Source organism: Myotis lucifugus, unplaced genomic scaffold (genome assembly GCF_000147115.1).
Source record: "Myotis lucifugus unplaced genomic scaffold, Myoluc2.0 scaffold_1184, whole genome shotgun sequence".
NCBI classification, from domain to species: domain Eukaryota; kingdom Metazoa; phylum Chordata; class Mammalia; order Chiroptera; family Vespertilionidae; genus Myotis; species Myotis lucifugus.
This window is the reverse complement of record NW_005872232.1, coordinates 53,913-73,692: the sequence shown is the minus strand read 5'-3', so window position 1 is coordinate 73,692 and position 19,780 is coordinate 53,913. Positions and strand designations below refer to the sequence as shown.

The 19,780-nt window shown below is 47.2% G+C and overlaps 1 protein-coding gene across 11 annotated transcripts in view; it reads right to left on the bottom strand.

The window, feature by feature from the left end:
* Positions 1-6,113: 6,113 nt before the first annotated feature.
* Positions 6,114-19,780, bottom strand: part of TRAPPC11 (trafficking protein particle complex 11) — a 35,165-nt gene continuing 21,498 nt past the window's right edge. The window contains exons 20-30 of one of the 11 annotated variants that reach the window (XM_023748175.1): positions 17,983-18,170; positions 17,735-17,883; positions 17,442-17,563; positions 16,696-16,815; positions 14,311-14,376; positions 14,063-14,219; positions 11,969-12,104; positions 11,381-11,472; positions 10,036-10,169; positions 8,420-8,587; positions 6,114-7,047 (exon numbers count right to left, since the gene is read on the bottom strand). In XM_023748175.1, the coding sequence (XP_023603943.1) occupies positions 7,009-7,047; positions 8,420-8,587; positions 10,036-10,169; positions 11,381-11,472; positions 11,969-12,104; positions 14,063-14,219; positions 14,311-14,376; positions 16,696-16,815; positions 17,442-17,563; positions 17,735-17,883; positions 17,983-18,170 (1,371 nt within the window). In that variant the 3' untranslated portion in view covers positions 6,114-7,008. Of the gene's footprint in view, positions 7,054-8,419; positions 8,588-10,035; positions 10,246-10,929; positions 11,072-11,313; positions 11,473-11,968; positions 12,105-12,157; positions 12,813-12,898; positions 13,352-14,062; positions 14,220-14,310; positions 14,377-16,695; positions 16,816-17,441; positions 17,564-17,734; positions 17,884-17,982; positions 18,171-19,780 lie in introns of those variants that run through there. The other 10 variants (XM_023748174.1, XM_006107426.3, XM_023748177.1 and 7 more) reach the window with 10 other exon arrangements.

Below are 19,780 nucleotides of genomic sequence, written 5' to 3'. Positions count from 1 at the left end.
TGCACCGGGTGGGAGTGGGGGACGCACTCAGCCAGCAGGGGCTCCTGAAGCCTTTACAGCCAAGTCCACGGGAGCCTTTTCCTTCCCAGCTGGGTTCCCATCTTAAAGCATAAAGGCTCATTGTCCTGCAGCCGTCCAGCCTGTCCGACCACTTTGGGAATTTCGTTCTGCTCCACGAAGCGGAGCCCGTCCCCCCTCCGGTCCTGGGCGGTGGTGGGTTTTCCGTGCCCGGGAGCCCCAGCCACGAGCACGGGGCCAGCTGGTCGGTTTTCCAGGCAGGAGACCAGGCAACATGGGGAAGAAAGGCTCTGCCCGCTCAGGGATTCGGGGACAGTCAGCACCCCACTGTCTGCGAGAGGAGGCCTCATCCTGGAAACAGAAGGGCCTGGTGGGTCGTTCTGTGTATTGACAGACACTCTTCGTGGACCAGGCTCCTCAGCCCACTGCTCTCTGGCCTGACCTTGGCCTTCCCTCCCTGCCCTTGGAGAATCCTGCTTGAGTAAGAGGCCTTGGTCTCTGACCACCCTGGTCGCCTTCAGCCAGTCCCCCTGCCCTGCTGTGTCCTCAGCAAGAGCCCATCCACTGAGCCCTCCCTGCTCCTCGGCTGTAAGTCCTCGCTCTAGTCGGAGTGAGTCCCTCTCCCTACTGACCCCCTGGCAGTGTCCCCTCTGCCCCACCGTCCTGAGCAAGTGTCCTGAACAACGTTTAACTCTGTGTGCGGTGAGAACCCCTCTGCCAATGAGTACCTGTTTGTAAAGATTGAGTGTAACATAACCGATTAAACATAATTCCACCTTTCCTTCATGTCAGGCCCCTGCACCGACTCATTCGGAACATGTATAACCCTGTAATTGTTGGGGCTGAAACGGAATTTTTGGACTGGAACCCGGATTCTTTGTCCGCCGGAGTCAAAGAATGAATCCACGGACAGAAGGTGGTACAGCAAAGGTGGAGATTTATTGAAGAACACGGACAGACTCCCACTGGGGAGGGGGAAAGGGTCCCACCGACTTCCTGTTTCCCTGGTTTACTAGTATAAAGGCTGCCGTTCCTGTGTCCTGACATCCCCTCTGATTGGTCAACATTCCCTTTCGAATTGGTTACTATGGTGACTCCTGAGGCCCTCCTCTCTCCTCGTCCTCCTGTTCCTTCTGGGCTTTTTTCCTCCTTCTTTATTTTGTAAATATAGGCCTTTCTTGGCTACTTCCAGTTCCCTTGTCTTTTGGAAATGTAACTGCCCCTGGCTTCCTTGTGTTATGGAGATGTACCTTCTCCCAGGCTGTAGCCCTGTGTTTTTCCGTGGACCCCAATTCTAAGAATTCCCTAAGCCTGCCTATATCCCCCTAAAGCTCCTGTTTCAGGGTCACTGAAGGAGGAACGCACGAGGCCAAAAGGGGTAAAGAATTGTGACGTTATTAGGTCCCCGGGAAGCCCGAGGGGCTGAGCCCCCACATGGCGTCAGCACCCAGGGATGGCAGTCAGAGTTTTTAAAGGACCGTAGGTGAGCTTTTTCGGAGGGGAATTCTCCGGGCAAGTCCGGAGGGGAAAGTTACTGGTTTTAGCAAATGGCATGTGGTCTAAGCGAAAGGGAATGTCACAAAAATAATCTAAAGGTCGGTTTCCCAGGGGAGGGGCTAGCGATTCGATTTTTTTTTATTTTTATCAGACCTAACAGTAACATTGGTTTTAAGTGCCTGGTTGATAAAGGTTTGCAGGACTGGGTGTCGGTAACCGTCTGTAGAGCTGTCTTCTTGGTTTCCTTGTTCCAGCTGGAGTTCCTTGTAAACGTGATTTTCGAGGCGGAAGCTTTAAAAGGTGGGCGCTGCAGATGTGACCCTGTTCCGACGAAGCCAAGTGGGGGCGCTGGTCTCCCTCAGAGGCACTGACAGCTGCTGCCTAAGAAGTCAGAACATCACGTCCCACCAACCCCACGTCCCTGTCTCCAGCCTTCCTTTCATGATTATTTCATAGAAAACGGGAAAACGGGGAAAACAAGCAAAACCAAAGCTCCTGGACTGCATTCAAGAGAGCTGCAGGCGCCAACTCCTTGCTCTGAAAATTACGAAGAGGAAGAATTAAGTTCCTAAAAACTCTATTTTTTTAAAAATATATTTTATTGATTTTTTTACAGAGAGGAAGGGAGCGGGATAGAGAGTGAGAAACATCGATGAGAGAGAAGCATCAACCAGCTGCCTCCTGCACATCCCCCACTGGGGATGTGCCCGCAACCAAGGTACATGCCCTTGACCGGAATCGAACCTGGGACCCCTCAGTCCCCAGGCCGACACTCTATCCAGTGAGCCAAACCAGCTAGGCCTAAAAACTCTATTTTAGGGTGACAATGGATCTAACAGATGAGGGGGAGAGTTTCTACACAGAATAATTGCAGACAATGAGTGCAGAAGAGCATTTTAAAATTACATTTTGCAACTTCTAACGAATTGATGCAGACTATTGTGAGATGGCTGTTTAGCTGAATCTTGTCATAAAGGGATTAGGCTGTCATCCTTGAACCCACGGAGCAGTCCTAGCCACGAGAGGCGAGGCAACCAGACCCTGTGTGTGGCAGTGGGATGCGTAGCATGCCGTCGTGAGATGTAACTGCAAAAGGAAAGGCGGGCAGGAACTCCAGACGCAGGCACACAGTGCTCCCTAACTCCAGTCCACAGCAAACACGGGGGACAGGGACACAGGCCCAGTGACACCCTGGGAAGAATCAGCCGCCAACAGACTGTGGAAAAGTTTAAAGAATGACCCCACTTCAACACCTCAGTGACAAGGGATGAAAAGGGAGCAGGGACTGTCCTACAGTAAATGAAACTTTAAAAAGACTTGAGAGACATCACGATAGGCCTTGTGTGGATGCTGATTCAAACAGGCCAACTAGGAAAGACGGCTGAGTCAGGAAAATTGGATCTATATTGTGAATTACACTCAGTAAGGAATTATTGGTAATTTATTAACAATGCATTGTGGCTACCTTTTTAAGATGTGCTTTTATTTGTGGGTGGAATTATATAAGCAGGGACTAGTTGTAGGTACAAGACCAAGTAGATGGCCAAGCACCCACAGCTACTAGAGCTGAGTACAAGCACCTGAGTGTGTTACAGTCTCTACTGTTCTGTACGTTTGGAAGTTTTTACAATAAAAAATAAAATGCAGTAAAGGATGGCAATCAGGTGGAGAAGACACGGTAAACGTAGTCTGAGCAGCGATCAGCTCTGGTAAAAACCGTGAGCCGTCACAGGGCTCCTCCGTCCCGTGCCTACAGAATTCAGCGTTTCCTCTCCGACACAGACAGGGCTTCTTTTTTCTGTTAAGTCTGGTTTTGGGACTCAGCCCTTTGTTGAGACAATGATGGTTGATTATCACCCAACAGCGAACATTTTTCAGACTATAATCTCCAATCTGATGAGCATAATTAAGCTAAAAAGAGACAAGCTTCATCCCCAAATCCTCCAATTCCAACAGAGAAAGCCCCTCCCAGCAACAGCGGTGATGATAGCAGCTGCTTTCTTTACGTTCTGAGTCCCCCCCCCCCCCGCCCCCCATTCTCTTATCACCGAACGTAACCCTCTGGGGCAGGAAGACAAGGCTGGCTTCACTCAGCGGGGGCAGGTCCGGCGACACGGGAAGCACGCGGCGCCCGGCGCTGGCAGGTGGATGCGGCCAGAACGGCCCTCATCACCTGGAAGCGCTTCCTGGATTTGTTTGTTCTGCAAACATGTATGGGTCCCCCAAGCTCAGCTACATAACAGGATCCGCCAGGAGGACGGGAATGCGTTTCCAGACCAGAGAAACACAGAGGACCCGCGCGATGGACAGGAAACAGCTCCCACATCCCTCCCGCAGCCCTGCCTCCTGCTGCTTCCTCACTGCCCTCTGCGGTCCCTCCACTGTGGCTCCGTCTACCTGCGTCTGCTATCACATCATGAAAACATTCAGACACACTGACACGTACGGTGAAATGGGGCTCCCACGCGCCTTTGCCCACCTTCACCAAGTACCAACATTGTCCGACACATTCCTCCCAACCTGCTTTGTCCCGCGTCTGTCTCTGGAGCCCTTGGAAGTAAATCCCAGACATCCCCTCAGCCCCCGTCTCACACCCGCTTCCGGGGCGCTGGTCACCCTGTGCGGAGTGTTTAGGAACCAGTCCCGTCATGGTTTCAGCAACCAGCGCCGAAACCGGCCCCCGGTAGGCGCTCCAGACACTCCCGTGGCTGCGGGACAACTGCATGGGCGACCCCGCATGAGCGACCCCACCAGGCCCTTCCTGAGTTCCTGACCCTCTGAAACAGCGGCTCTCAACCTTCCTGATGCCGTGACCCTTTAAAACAGTTCCTCATGTTGTGGTGACCCCCAGCCATAAAATTATTTTCGTTGCTACTTCATAACTGTAATGTTGCTTCTGTTATGAATCGTAAATATCTGATATGCAGGATGTATTTAGGCAACCCCTGTGAAAGGGTCGTTCGACCCCCAAAGGGGTTGCGAACCACAGGTTGAGAACCGCTGCTCTGAAACCACCCGAGAATGCTTGTTGTTCTAGGCCAGTGGTCGGCAAACTGCGGCTCACAAGCCACATGCGGCTCTTTGGCCCCTTGAGTGTGGCTCTTCCACAAAATACCACATGCGGGCACGCACGTACAGTGCGATTGAAACTTCGTGGCCCATGCGCAGAAGTTGGTATTTTGTGGAAGAGCCGGTATTTTGTTGAAGAGCCACACTCAAGGGGCCAAAGAGCCTCATGTGCCTCGCGAGCCGCGGTTTGCCGAGCCGCAGTTTGCCAACCACAGTTCTGGGCCATCTGTCCTGCAGCAATAGATACCCAGAACATCAAGCAAGTCACCTAGTCTCTCTGTGCCTCAGTTTCCACATCTGTAAAAGGGGGACAGTAACAGTACCGACGCCACGCTGGGCTTTTACTAGTATTAAACGAGGTAAGCACACAACCACTGGCAGGTTGCAGCACTCAGTAAGTGCTGGTGACCACCGTCTGGGAACACAGTCAGAAATCCTGACCAACAGAATACGGACGGTCGTCACCAGTCCTCTGCCAGGCGTGCTGATCTAGGGTGAGGGTGCATTCCGTGGATGAGCATCCACCCCCAGGTTGCTGTGGGTTTGCATGCTTTCAATGGCTGGGGAGAAGACAGAATTTACCATATTTTGCGTGGCGCGCACACCCTGAAACCGGGTGTGCATGGCAGTTCTGACTTGGGTTCCATCATCCTCTCCCCCCCACTCCGTGAAACACTTTGGGAAGCAGAAACAGCTGGGCCCTGAGACCACCTCTCTGTTCTCAGGTCAAGTCCACTGAGCCGAAGGGAAGGTTTCTCCCAGATTTGATCTTTGAAGAAAACCTGAATAGGACTCAGCTATGACTTCCTTTGCCTCCCGTGGAAACATGGCATTCTGTACTTCAGGGGACTGTAGGCAGCTGTTTGCCTAGGTGAGAGGATGGTGGTGGAGCTCACCAGAGGCAGGTGTGAGGATCGCTGGTTAGGAATGTTTCAGAACAAACCCACAGCCAGACCACACACCTCTGTGTTTGGTGTCCTGCATTCATTCGTTCAGCCATCTCTCATCACTGGAGTCGCACTCACCTGCTTCTCAAAGTCAGTCGTTACTGCTTATTCACTTCACCATTAGACAGCACACTCCATCTCGAAGGCTTTTTAAACGAGCAGTTGGACACTTTAGGGTCTTTTCTGGGCTTTTGGTCAAGAAGGGAGATTCCAAAAGGCGTTTGCTGGGACTGCCTGTGTGAACCCTCCCCTCAGGAGTACGAGCTTACCTTTTCCATTTGCTGGGTTTTGTCCTTAAAAGTACTGCCTCTCATGCAATGCCAATGTGGAAACCACAACTCGGCATTCTTAACAGTATCATCGGGGAGAATATCAACTGGAAGACTTTTAATATTGTGGGTGGAGCTGTAACATTGGCCATGAAAGAAAGGACTCAATTAAAGCCAAAGTCAAGACTCTTTCCTTCGAGTGACGCGAGACACTGAAAGCAGCCGGTCCCCTGCTCTGTACCGCCTGGGCCAGGGTCCCAGGGCACAGCCGTGTCGCGGACTGAGCTCAAAGTGAATGAGAGAGATCTGCAGGCACGTTGAAAGAGAACACATTTATTTACACCAGTTTCCGTTTTACAACTCCCACATGTTTAAATAATCAACATTTCCAGGAAATCGGGTAGTTTTAAATTAAAATATTTAAACAAAGAGATTTTCACAATGTGATTTTTATTTACATGAATTTTCGAGAACCTAAATGGTTGTTTTTAAACTGCACAACGTAACAAAAAGCTTTTATTTAGACCTTGAATCTTTTTAAAAACTTTCCTGTTTAGGGAATTACGCTGACGACCAGGTCCTTGCAGTTTGGGCCCTTACAGATAAGGGTCTTAATGACACACACAAACCCGCCCCACAGACAAGCACGCTTGGTGGGAGCTGACCCTCTGACATGATTTGGTGGTAAGCGAAGCAACGTGTGAGACAGCTCAGACTGCTCCAATGAAAGCTGTCGGCAAGTCTTCTGGATCGGTCCTGGGTGGCTGCTCAGCTGTGTCCGCGCCGTGAGCACACACTGAGTTGTGAGGATGACCACCTCGGGGTGAGCCCCGTGGGCTGCTGGGGATGGAGAGCTTCCCCTGGACCCAGTGCATGCCCCTCCTGTCCACTCCGGTAGGGCTGGGTTTTCCGGAAGCTGCACATGCACTTCACTACGTTGGAAAGAATTTACTATTCACAAATGACTTTCACCAATAATGGTCTGACAGCTGTCACGTCGCACTGACAGATTTCAAAGATTTATTAGTGAAACTACGCAGAGGATAGGCTTTGCTAATCTCTTATGCACGAGTTCCTCTGAATAGCTGGTATAACATCCATTAAAAAATAAAGATTAACGTTCACCACGATCAACGCTACAGCTCGGAATGAAAGCCTCAGGGGGCTCTGTCCAGCGTCTGCGAGCACGGCCAGGCCCGGCAGGAACGTCACGCAGCGGCGATGGAGGCGTCGTCCCCGAGTCGGCCCTGTGGCTTCGAAGTGAGAAAACAAGATGGTTTACAGAGTAATAGTGACCCGTAAGCTCTCTTAATTGAAAGGATTTTTAAATTCTTGGAACTGTTCACAAAAACAGTATAAACATGTGCAAATACCAAAATAAATGTATTTGCCTTTCATCTCGGCTTCTTTCTTCACTTGAATTGGGGCCGGCAACTGTGTGCTCGGTCCCGTGTTCCTTCTGACCCCTGCAGACACCCCCAGCTGATCAGGCACCTCCACCTGCCGACCCCACCTCAGCCACCTGGTGTTCTAGCGCCACTGCCAATCTATCACCACTGTTGGTGGGGCAGAGGGCATATGGGAAATCTCTACCTTCCTCTCAATTTCGCTGTGAATCTAAAACTATTTAGACACTAGAGATCTAAAATCATGAATATGGCTTTTCTGTTTCGTTTCATTTTAAACAATTTAAAGTATGGAATAGGATAAAAGCTTGGAAGGGTTAATAAAGCAATTTTTCTGCAGATGCAAAAAAGTGTGTAAACCTAGAAAAAGAAAAGCTAGAGAAATTATGAAGGACACATGGGCAGAAACTAACTTGTAATGTACCAAGTCCCGGGTAACAGAAACAAGGCCCAGTTCCCCCAAACGTGACAGACAGGAAAAGGGAACTGTGCAATGGAACCTGCCATTCCCAAACGGGCACCATGGAAAAGAAGAGAGGATCACACATGCTGAGAACATCTGCCTAGTGGGGAGCACAGCCTATCGGGGGGCAGCCTCGGCTCAGGCACTGCGAGTGGCGGACTGGGAGGCGAAGCGCGAGCTACACGATCCACCTGTGTGGCCACCTCCCTGTCACACACTATGACCACCCACAGTCTTCTACTGCAGGAACCTGGAGTCAGAACAGTGAACCACAGTACAGTGCCCAATAGATGGCCATTTTCAGAAAAGACTCAACCTACATAACTTTATTAACCAATGTCACCCAATAAATTCAATAAAAAAAAGACCCCAATTCGGTATTACACCGTTAAATCGAGAGAATCAGGAGAATTCAGTGATCATATTTAGAAAGTTAGTCCATTTTGATTAAAAATTAGTTACAAGTTAACTATAATTTACAAACATACTTTATGCAAGCCAAAGAAAAAACACACTTAAGGATACTATAAAGATAAATCATTTACCTAAGGGAATAAACATTTTTTTAATCAGATTCTATAAATATAGTAACTTTATAGAAATGGATAGCAATACTGCCAAATTCAGAGGGTAAAAATCACAACTATCACTGTTAGTCTCAAATTATTGTTTAGCGATGTTTACATGGAAAACAAATCTTTTGTTTGTTTTCAAGACAGTATATTTAAAAGGCAGATGTCCAAGCCTTACCTTTACAAAAATACTGGTCGGTATGAAACGCCTGAGCAGCTGGTTTGTGAAGTTGGGAAATCTAAGCAAGTTGATGTTGAGAGATGGCAGCTGTTGGTATCCGGCCATGAGAGGGTAGAAGTTGTATAACATTTCCTGTTCGGTGCCAGGTAAGATCCGTAACCGAATCTAAATCACAAAAGTCATAGATAATCAGATACACAGATCTGCAATATCTTTGTCGTCACCCCTAGAATATTTACAAATGTTTGGACACCCAAGTCTCTCTGGTGAATATTTTCTCTCTCCCATTCCATCCTCCATAGATTCCAAAAGGTAAGGCTGAATTAGTACCACACGGATGATACGCGTGTAAGACATACGCATGAGCCTGGCAGCTGTGGCTCAGGAGTGGAGCATCGACCAACGCACCGAGGTCCCCAGCTGGATTCCGGGTCAGGGCACATGCCGGGGTTGTGGGCTCAATCCCCAGTAGGGGGCGTGCAGGAGGCAGCTGATCAATGATTCTCTCACATCTCTCATTGGTGTTTCTATCTTGCTCTCCCTCTCCCTGTGTCTGTCTGAAATCAATAAAAACATATTAAAAACTATGCACATGATTTCTGTCTACCAAGACCTAAAAGGCAACTATACCAGCTTAAAAATGAGCACACTCGACTGAGCGATATATTCTGTGTCGTAGGCCAGGTAGAGTGAGTCACAAAATAGTAAGGATAATTTACAGCAAAGTACCTTTGTAAACATGATGTCAACATAAGACACACTAGTTGTTTCTTGTGGGTTTTTTTTAGGAATTTTGTTAAGGTGAGTAACTTCAGGGGGAAAAAGATGTTTACAAATTTTTAACAATACTTTAGAAAAGAACACAAACTGGTAAGATTTTGGTATTTTACATGATCCAATTATTTTTAAGTTAATATGTGAAAAAGATGAAGACACGCAAGAAAAGCTTACTCATTTACAAATGAGTGCATATAGGTCCATGCCACAGATAATATATGTACATGTGCACCAACATGCCAGAGCTAAGATTATACGTACTGTGTAAAAGTTTAAATTAGTGTATGAACTAGAGTATGCATCATATATAGTTCTATTTCGCATACGCAGGGCACAGATGACTAGTCAGGGTATGTACTTCCAGGTGTTATGACACATTTGTTCCTCTAATTATGTTCTATTAATAAAAAGTACTTACTGATGACAAAACACTGCACTGGCAGTGCTGAAGAGAATTAGGCATCTTAATATAGGTAGTCATGCCTCCAGGCCTCAAAAGCAGACAGACAGATACACACACACACACACACACACACACACACTCACTCATTAGTCATTAAAGGGAAATCTAAGATTTTCAGGAATCCCATTATACAGCCCAAGGATTTGTGAACTCTTGTTTTCAAGGAGAAAGGACTATACGCGTGATCGCAATGTGAGAAGGTCTGCCCATTGATCCCGCCTCTGTAACAATGTACTCAATCCACAGAAGAGACTGAAAATGCACTATCAGAATCCCAGGTCCACAGTCAGTCTTATCAGCCCACGTGCACAGCTCTCCACGCCCTGCCACACCTGGTGTCTACAGGAGCATCCCAGTGAGATGCGAACTGTACCTGTTTAAGGCCCGAGAACATGAAGGCGTCGCTGGGCTCCACGGAGACCTCCAGGTCCTGAACCAGGCTGGTCTTGTTCTGCAGGTGATACCGGACGGGCAGCGATTCCCTGACTCGGCCAAACGATGGCAGGTCTGCAGGGAGGACACGATCCTCTTGGTTAGAAAACAGCTCACCCTCTGTGGGGTCTTCTTGCAAATGACTCTCCTTCTACAAGACACGGGCTTATTTAAACTATCAGTATCCCTGCGCTCTTGCTAAATAAAATTTCCTGATTGAAAAAGGCCACAGAACTATGAAAAAACAGGGGAAGACGATTCAACATCTCCTTTGAAAGTGACTGAATTAGAAAGGGTGTTGGCTGTCAGGAGCTGAATTTTATTTTAGGAATAATTTAAAAATCTACCAAAGGTTTCCCCAAGTATCAACCGTGGTTCAAAAAGGGATGGCAGACATCCCATGCCACTGATGGGAGCACATACCATGGACTATGACGTATTCCTGCCCCGAACTTGAACCTGAATCTGACCAGGCCTACAGATCGAACTACCAATTTATGGGGGACAGAAACACTTAGCAATGATGCAGTGCAATCAGCAAAGTCCAGCCTGCAGCAAGCTCCGCAGGACAAATGACTCGGCCCCTCGGTAAACAAACAGCAAGGCCGAGGGGAGGTGACGTGTGGAAGGCGATGGCCCTGGAGGGGGAGAGGGAGTCGGCCTGCCTCCCAGTTGCAAGACTATGCACGGCAGAGACCGCAGGCACATAAGGAACATTCAGTCGACCAGGGAAATTTCAACACTAGAATTCGATAATATTAAGACAATTTTGCCAGTTTTTAAAGTCATGACAATGGTATTCTGATTAGGTTTAGAAAAATAACTAATATTACAGATACACACTGAAATATCTACAGATGAAATGATATCTGGATTTGCTTCAAAATGATGGGGTAGGAGGAGTGTGTAGAGGCACGTGAAACGAGACTGCTCACAGCCCACTTTGGTAAATGTCAGGTATTTTTCATAATCAAGATTTTAAAAGTCGCCCTAACCGGTTTGGCTCAGTGGATAGAGCGTCAGCCTGCGGACTGAAAGGTCCCGGGTTCGATTCCGGCCAGGGGCATGTACCTTGGTTGCGGGCACCTCCCCAGTGGGAGGTGTGCAGGAGGCAGCTGATCGATGTTCCTCTCTCATCGATGTTTCTAACTCTCTATCCCTCCCCGTTCCTCTCTGTGAAAAATCAATAAAAATATATTTAAAAAAAAAAAAAAAAGATGTTAAAAGTCTTAGCAGCCGAACACCCGTCTCCTGGGGTCCTCTGCCCGGGGGCCTGCATGCGTTACCTGCGCTCACGTGCAGGGGGATGCTCTCCACGATCACGTGCGGCAGGGTGATGGCGGTGCTGATGGCAGGGAGGCTGTCCGCGGCCGAGGTCCTGCGGAGAAGGGCCCCTCAGTCACATGTCACGTGCAAAGTCAATCAATCAAAACAGGGACCGTGGACGGTCACCAACTGGCTAAGGTTTACTCCTGACGTGCAGAAATCCAACTGCCCTTATATACCGATGTTAAACCCAGCAACCTCGCCGGAACGCTTATAACTCTAACAACCTGTTGATTCCCTTGGGTATGCTACGTAGGCAACCCTGTTCACTGCAAATAAGGGCAGTTTCTCCTAATGTGCTAACGGTCCAACCATCAAAATCAGTTCGGTAAGACTCCCTCAGAATATAGGTCACGGATTGTGACAAGACACCGACGGAAGTGCAATGATCCTTCATCTTCGTGGACGTGACCATGGGCAGTGACAGCCTGTGGCTGCCAGCCTCCTTCCCGGACTGACAGAAGCTCCCAGCTACTAAAGGACGACGAGGAACAACTAAGCCATTAGAACAGCAGACGGTGAAGAGAAACAGCGCTGACATATCTTACCTCTTCCAGCAGATCACGTAATGCCCCGTGGCCACGCCACCTTCCACGTTCCCCACCGCCGGGCACCGCAGACAGAAGCACTCGCTCGCGCTCTCTCCGGTCTGCAAGACAACTACAAGCACGAGTCCTTCAGTCCCTGTGCAGGACTCCCGCGGAAGCAGAGGGTCCCACCGGAAAACAGCGAGAAGAACCTGGGTACGTGTTACTTAGAGACCCAGACACCGCGGCTCACAGGCGTCCTCACGTCCCTGTGCCGTGTCTTTTCTAATCCAGCAATAAAAGCAGGCGAGCAGCTGCCTGTCTGTGACACGTTCCCCTGGGGACTAGTGAAGGGGAGGAGCCTGGAGTCGGAATAACACCCTCTGGTGATTACTTTTATTTCTCTAAATTATTTCATGTCTCCAAAGGAAACACTTCCCAATAGGGAAAAAAACACACAAAAGTACAAAAACGGGTAATTTTAGTTATTCCTTAAAGTGGTCCAAATGGCATTCCAGGAGACTCCGGACTGTCTCTGAATAAGCACATACTGTTGAGATCACAGAAACGGAATACATCAGACAGTGACTCACTATTGCCCAATGTCGCTACTTACCTCTCGTGCAAGGATGCGCTTCTCTCACCAACTTATAGCAAATCTCCTGATAACTAGATAAACGTTCGTCTAAACCAAGCCCTGCCCACCCTCCGGCACGTCCTGGCCTGCAGTGTCACTCCTGTAAATGCCAGCTGGCAACAGTGCCCATCTAATGCCAACTTCAGCAAATCTAGGAGCAATACCCGAGAATGACAGCCAAGTCCCTGAACATTAGTAACTGTTTTTATGGGTTTCCCAGGAAGAAGGCTGTGAGGAATTGATGGTTGTGATTGTGGTAGATACCAGAAATGAAAAGGAAAAAAGCTGGGTCAATTTTTACTTGAATTAACTACTTTTAATTAATTTTTAAGTACTAGGATATGATAATGTAGCCCAGTTAGTAGAACTCACATCAATTCAACTCTCTTAGAACACCTGATGTGTTCATATTAATTCCTCCAAAGTCCTCCCTAATTCTAAGAAGTTATAACCAAAATGATCACAGACCTTCTGAACAATTAACATTAAGGTCAAATGTATGGCCTAGAACAGTTGTGATTTGTAATGTGTCAAACGCAAACTTTACAGTGCACCAGTGCTGGTGTTCTCGGAGGCGGCAGACTGAATAATGTCACCACCCCCCAAAGATATCGCACTTAATTCCCAGAACCTTTGAATGTCACCCCCATGGCGACAAAGACCTCACCGATGGGATGAAGGGTCTTGAAGCTGGGAGGTTGTCCTGGATGATCCAGGAGGGCCCAATGTAACCACAAGGGCTGGAAGAGAGGGAGGCACCGGGGAGTCTGAGAAGGAGATGTGACAATGGGAGCAGAGGTCACAGAAAGGTTTCTGAAGATGAGACACAGCTGGCTTTGAAGATGGAGGAGGAGCCACGAGGCGAGGAATCCACGTGGCCCCAGAAACAGAAAAAGGCAAAGGGAAGGATCTCCCTGGAGCCTACAGACACGCAGTCCTTGGTTTTGGGACTTTTGACCTTGAAAAATAGACATTATTCATTGATGGAACAAACGCTGATGAACTGTGAGGATGCAGCGAGATGGGGGCTGAGAAGCGGGTGCAGGAGGTGTGCAGAAGGGAGAACGGCCGCTCTAAGTGAGACAACGTAGAACCAAACCACAGGCTACAGACAGAAACAAGTTACATCCCTATGGCACCTCATCAATGTTATGACAAAACAACACTGAATGAAACCATGTCATTCGAGGACCTGCTGTAATATTTTCAAGTACCTTTTTAAAAAAGTAACTTCCTTATAGTAGCAAAAATCTGACTTTTTAAAAAAATGTATACTGAAATTGTAAATGATACCTTAATTCTAAATGTATTTGTGAGCATAAGTCTCAAGTTCCTTTCCTTACCAAAAGCTAACTCTTACACTGCTAAGTACACATATGCACACACACATGTGCATACACACAGGAGCACACACATGTGCATGTACACAGGCACACACCTAACTCTCTGCTAATTAAGTGCATGAGCCACAGTCTCACCTTTGTCCACCTGGGACTCCAGCTGGTCCACAGACGCCATGGTGGGCGCGAGCTGGAGCTCGCTGGAGACGATGGTGAGGGCCCAGGGGGAGGCGCTCAGCAGGTCGGTCATCAGCAGGAAGGGGATGTCGGCGTAGACCCTCTCCAGGTGCTCGAACTGTCACGAATGAAGACAGGTAAGTCCGCTTTATTTTTCCTGTTGATTCCTAGAACCTAAGTGATTTCCAATCCGCTTCATAGGGACGTACCTTTGTAGAAACAAATTTCACTGCTACGTCGAATGGAAAGACGGTTTCTATCGTTACGGTTTCATCCTGCAGGAAAATGTAAAAGGCACATGCAATGGTTTTCTAAATCGTAAGCATCCGTAGAGTTTTCAAAACAGAAGGCATACCAAACAGTCTAAATAAACAGTTCCAACTTATATAGGATTTCCCCTTAGATATCTGTAAAAATCCATGTAGAGAGACCGGACTCTTTTTCTAATAAATTATCTTGCGTATTATCATCACACTGCGAAGCGCTTGCTGGCGCATTATTTATCTCAGGACCTGGTGAGAGTAGGCAGGGCAGGCACTGTCACCGTCCCACAGCAGGAGCCAGAGGTGAGGAGGACATTGGCGGGCCTCAGGCCACAACGCCAGCGGTGCCAAGCATAGAATCTGGATGGTCTTCTGTCGCCTCGACTCAAGGCGAGTAAAACAGCAACAATGATGATAACGTAATGTGATGCCGTGTTTTAATCACCACACATGCATAATGCAATGCTCAGAACTCAAGGAAACACATGCCGTTATTACCACCACGTGAAGATGAAATGGTCACATGGCTGGTAAGTGACCAAGGCAGAAACGGAACCAAATCGGACCCTGGAGCCTGCCTTTAACCACATGCTCCACCTGCTCACAAGCGCTGCACTGAACTGTAACATTCTGATTTTACTGGCAAGGAAACTGAGGCCGGAAGAAGTTGCACGGCTTGCTGAGCTCCCAAGGTAGGAGGCAGTGCTGAGACAGTACCCTTACCGCCTAACTCGCCATCCAGGGCACATCTGACAGCATCCAGCGAGGCCACGAATTGTCAACAGTGCACCGCAAGCATGTTTAAAACATGCAATACCCGACTGTTTAGTCAGGGGCACTGACCGCTTTTCCTTCAGATTGAAGAATTAAAAAATGACAATAGCCAAACAACAATAGCCGTCTGGTGTGAATGAATCAAAATTTTATTTTTGTCAGATTGGCAAAAATACGCTTTTGGTGTCACAGAATCTTAGCAATTAGTTTCTGTGTGCCACGAGGTAGAAAAGGTTGAAAATCGCTGAGCTGGGTGAAATTTTTTTTTTTTCCTTTTGTTAATCCTCACCCAAGAACATTTTTCCATTGATTTTTAGAGAGAGTGGAAGGGAGGGGGAGAGAGACAGAGAGAGAAACATCGATGTGAGAGAGACACATCGATTGGTTGCCTCCCACACAAGCTCTGACCAGGGACAGGGATCGAGCCTGCAACCGAGGTACGTGCCTTTAACCGGAATTGAAGCCGGGACCCCCTAGCTCAGTTGGTAGGCTCAGTGGTTGAACGTCAACCTATGAACCAGGTCATGGTTGGATTCCCAGTCAGGGCACATGCCCGGGTTGCAGGCTCAGTCCCCAGTGGGGGTTGTGCAGGAGGCAGCCGATCAATGATTCTCTCTCATCACTGATGTTTCTATCTCTCTCTCCCTCCCCCTTCCTCTCTGAAACCAATTTTTTAAAAAGATTTTATTTTTTTAAAGAAAGAAACCGGGACCCTTTAGTCTGCAGGCCGATGCTCTATCCACTGAGCAAACCAGCCAGGGCTGGATGAAACTTTTAACAGTATATTCCATGCCTTCCTCCTCCCACTTGGGAAATACTCCTGATTTCCTTGGGAGGGTTTTGCTTCCCAGTAACTTATAAAGAGCCCACCGCCCAGACTCTGCAGTGACCGAACGACAAATCCCCAGGCAACTAGGCCAACTGCCCTGCTGGGCTGAGAACCCAATTTCTAGAAAACGCCGAGACAACAGGGCTGCCAGGAGTAAGACACTAAATACTATAGTTTTCCACTAATAGATGTAAGCATTACATAAGATAAGGTTAAATCTATATAAAAACATGCCCCCCCCCCCAGCTCTATAAACAGAAAGCAGACCACTAAGAACTCCATCAGAGTCGACAGCAGCTGCCTGAGCTGTGAACTCTGACAGCTTCCCTACTGTCACTCTCCTCGGTGTGCACTTACCACACCGACTTTCCTAAGAACCTATTTTAACAGAAAAATATCTCATAAGGGAAACCTCCCTTTCTCCATGAGCCAACTCACCGCTTTTATCTAATGTGTGACTTTGTAAATAGCAGACAGGTTTAAGCTCTCAAGATTTGTGTGCATGAGTGCTCAAACCTTTTGATTCTCTATGTGAAAAGCCATGCCTGCCAATTTTCTAATGTCTGAGCAATGAATGCCTTCTTGTACTGTTTATGATCAACGTAAGTGAGAAAAAAAAATCAACCGATGTTAATGAAAATCTGAAACAGACTATGAGCACCTGCTTTTCGACAAGTAAACGAAACAATATGACGCCTCCTGCAAGAGCCACGAAAAACAATAAATACCTTGTGACACTTGCAGACGATTTCTTTGTCTTCAATAGTTGTAGTGATCAGGTAAGAAACATACACGAGGAACATTCTGGAACCCACTGTGCCACAGCGGATGTATAATGTTTTTTCCAGCTGCAGCAAAATAAAAGTATTTTAATGTAATTACTATTACAGATTTCCATCTGATATATAGGGTGTCCCCCAAAATGTAGACACACACTTTGAATAATTATAAAGGCAGTGTTTATTTAAAATACATTTTGAAATTGAGCTATCAGCTGTTAAAGTGTGCATACATTTTTGGGGACACCCTGTATATTCGGGGATAATGTCCCCACCTTTTATCCTTTACTGTAGCAACTGGTTAAATGCTGGAACACTTTCCACAGGCTGTTCCTGCACAGGGTCAGAGTGGGATCATTACTACTCCATCTTTTTACCATCATGCCCAGCTCCTCAAGAAATCTTTGTGTTTGGTTTGGAATCAAAAGTTGACTGAAAAATTATTTCACTAAGTTACACACACAGTGTTATTTAATTATTTATCAGGCAACTAAATCTCTGTATTAAGGTCATTTGTTCTAAAATCCCTTGTGCAAAACCTGAAGACATTTACACATTTAAGTGTGTAAATTGGCATAAAACAGGCATAAGTGAAGTCATGTTTCTTGTCTCAGGAAATGCTATGAAGTGCTCTAAGACTCGCTCCATTTAAACTACAAGCTAGCAGCCTTTCTCCCCGGCACTGTCCCGATTACCTGCTCCCCGGGATGCAGGTCCTCCACGGGAATGTCGGTGAGCAAGGCCGGGCAAGACTCATCGCACAGCTCTGTCCCGTGAAGCGTCACCTGAGTTTTCTGAGTTAGATTGGCATCCTGTCCTAAAAGGGTTAACATTGTTTTAGAATCCGGAGAATTCAAAGCTTATCCTCACAGTCTACACTGCACAAAGTGCACTGCGTCATGACCACATTTTAAACAGACTTCCTAGAGCCCACACCACGGGGGTTTATGTCACATTAATACTGATCAAACTGAAAAGGCATGCGTACCGGGTTTCAAACCTGCAGTGAGCTTCACGTCTCGGATCCGGCTCTTCTCGTGGGACTGAACGGTCACAACCAAACAGTACATCTCGTTCGTCAGGGCAGGAGGGTCGTGCCGCAGGTGCACCGAGATGCTTGGAACTCTGGAGATGACCCTGTGGGGAAAACCGCAGCTGAGGAACTGGTCATTTAGAGACAAATGAGCCTCACAGGGACTTGACACGCAAGGCGCCCGCCTGGCAAGCCCGACTCACATGGTGCTGGCCTGGACCAGGACGCTGTCCCAGTGCACCTCGTCGTCGGGGAGCTTGGGCCGTCGTTTGAAAGAGCGCGAGGCCTGGAGGGCTTCCTGGGTGGAAGCGGCGTCTCCGCCTCCGCCCTGCCAGTTTAAAACCACGCACCTTCCCGCCTCGTGGCCCAGCACCAGGTCCACGGAGGTGATCTACGAGGAAGAGGTCTGTCAGCAGGGCCAGCTCATTCTTGTTCGTCGCCACCCCCTCCACAAATGCGATCGGAGACTGCGGTCTGTGGAGTCCATGCAGAAACCCAGGTGCGAGAGAAGTCAGACTCCCGCTGCCCTGGCCGGCGGCTCAGCTGGCTGGAGCGTTGTCCCGCACACCAGGAGGGGCACACACCTAGGTCGCAGGTTTGATCCCGTGTCCGGGGGCAACCAAACTGATGGATGTTTCTCTCTCACACAGATGTAGATGTTTCTCCTGCTCCTCCTCCCTCCCCCTTCCTCTCAGTAAAATCAATTAAAAAGAAACAACAGAGAAACCTGCTGTTAGAGTCTTCCCCTGGCCAATGATGAGCTGGGACACTGGCTAACACTAGGTTTAAAATTCTTTGCCTTTAAACAGAGAATAACTTGACTTTTTAGCTAAAACACTGACTGCTATGGTTTTAGCACCTGGCATAGTGCCTGATATAACAGGAGCTCAATTAGTGATTGCTGAGTGAAATAAATGAACGTTTTTGATAACCATTAATATATTCATAACCTAACTCCACACATTTTTCCTGAAGACATCTCTGGTATTAGCAATGAAATTCTTTACTAATTGAACAAATGCTCCTTTCAACTAAATCCACCAACAAATGTATTCAAAATAATATTATTATGATTTACGTCTAGTAGGTTTCCTTAGGTACCTTGTAAAAAATAAGTAATTAGGGATTTAGTCAAAATCATGAAGATTTCTTTTAAATGAATATACAAAATCTCTGGATATTGGGTAATAATAAATTCAAAAGCCTCACAGAAATTGTTATGGGAGTACTGGTAGTACAGTCTAAAGTTTCCATCTTGGAAAGGGTCCCAAGTTGACATTAGCCGACCGTTCTCATTCAAGCCATGGAAAGCATGCACTTAATCAGTGCTTACTCATACCAATAACTGTTCCAAGCAATTTACATGAGCTAACTCATTTAATGCCCATGAAACACTGAGAGGTAGGTCCTATTATTAGCCCCATTTTACAGATGAATAAACTAAGACACAAAGAGGTCAAGGAACTGCCCAGGGTCACAAGCTAATATGCTGGAGAGTTGAAATTTAAACCCACATAGTTTGGCTTCAGAGTTTATGCTCAATAAAACATTACTTTCATTGTATATGCCTGAAAGGCGTTTTAATACACACACACACACACACACACACATATATATATATATATATATATATATATATCTTCCTTTTTTATCTTTAAAATATGTAATCAGCAATGTTTAAACATCAAAATGACTGAATTGTCACATCATACAAAATACAATTGCTATATTATGTATGTTTTGTTTATAATTCCTTAAGGGATTATGCCACCATTAAAAAATAAGGTTGGTCTTATGCACTAACAGGAAATGACGTCTAACATACGCTATTAAGTAAAAAAGCCAACCACTGAATACTACACAGTGTATCTCAGTGAAAGGGAACCCGAAGCCATTATGAATGGTTTCCCTGGCAAGTCCAAGTGGCAGGCTTTCTTACTTACTTAATAAACATCTGTATCACTTGAATTTTCTCTGGCACACACATACACTTTATCATTT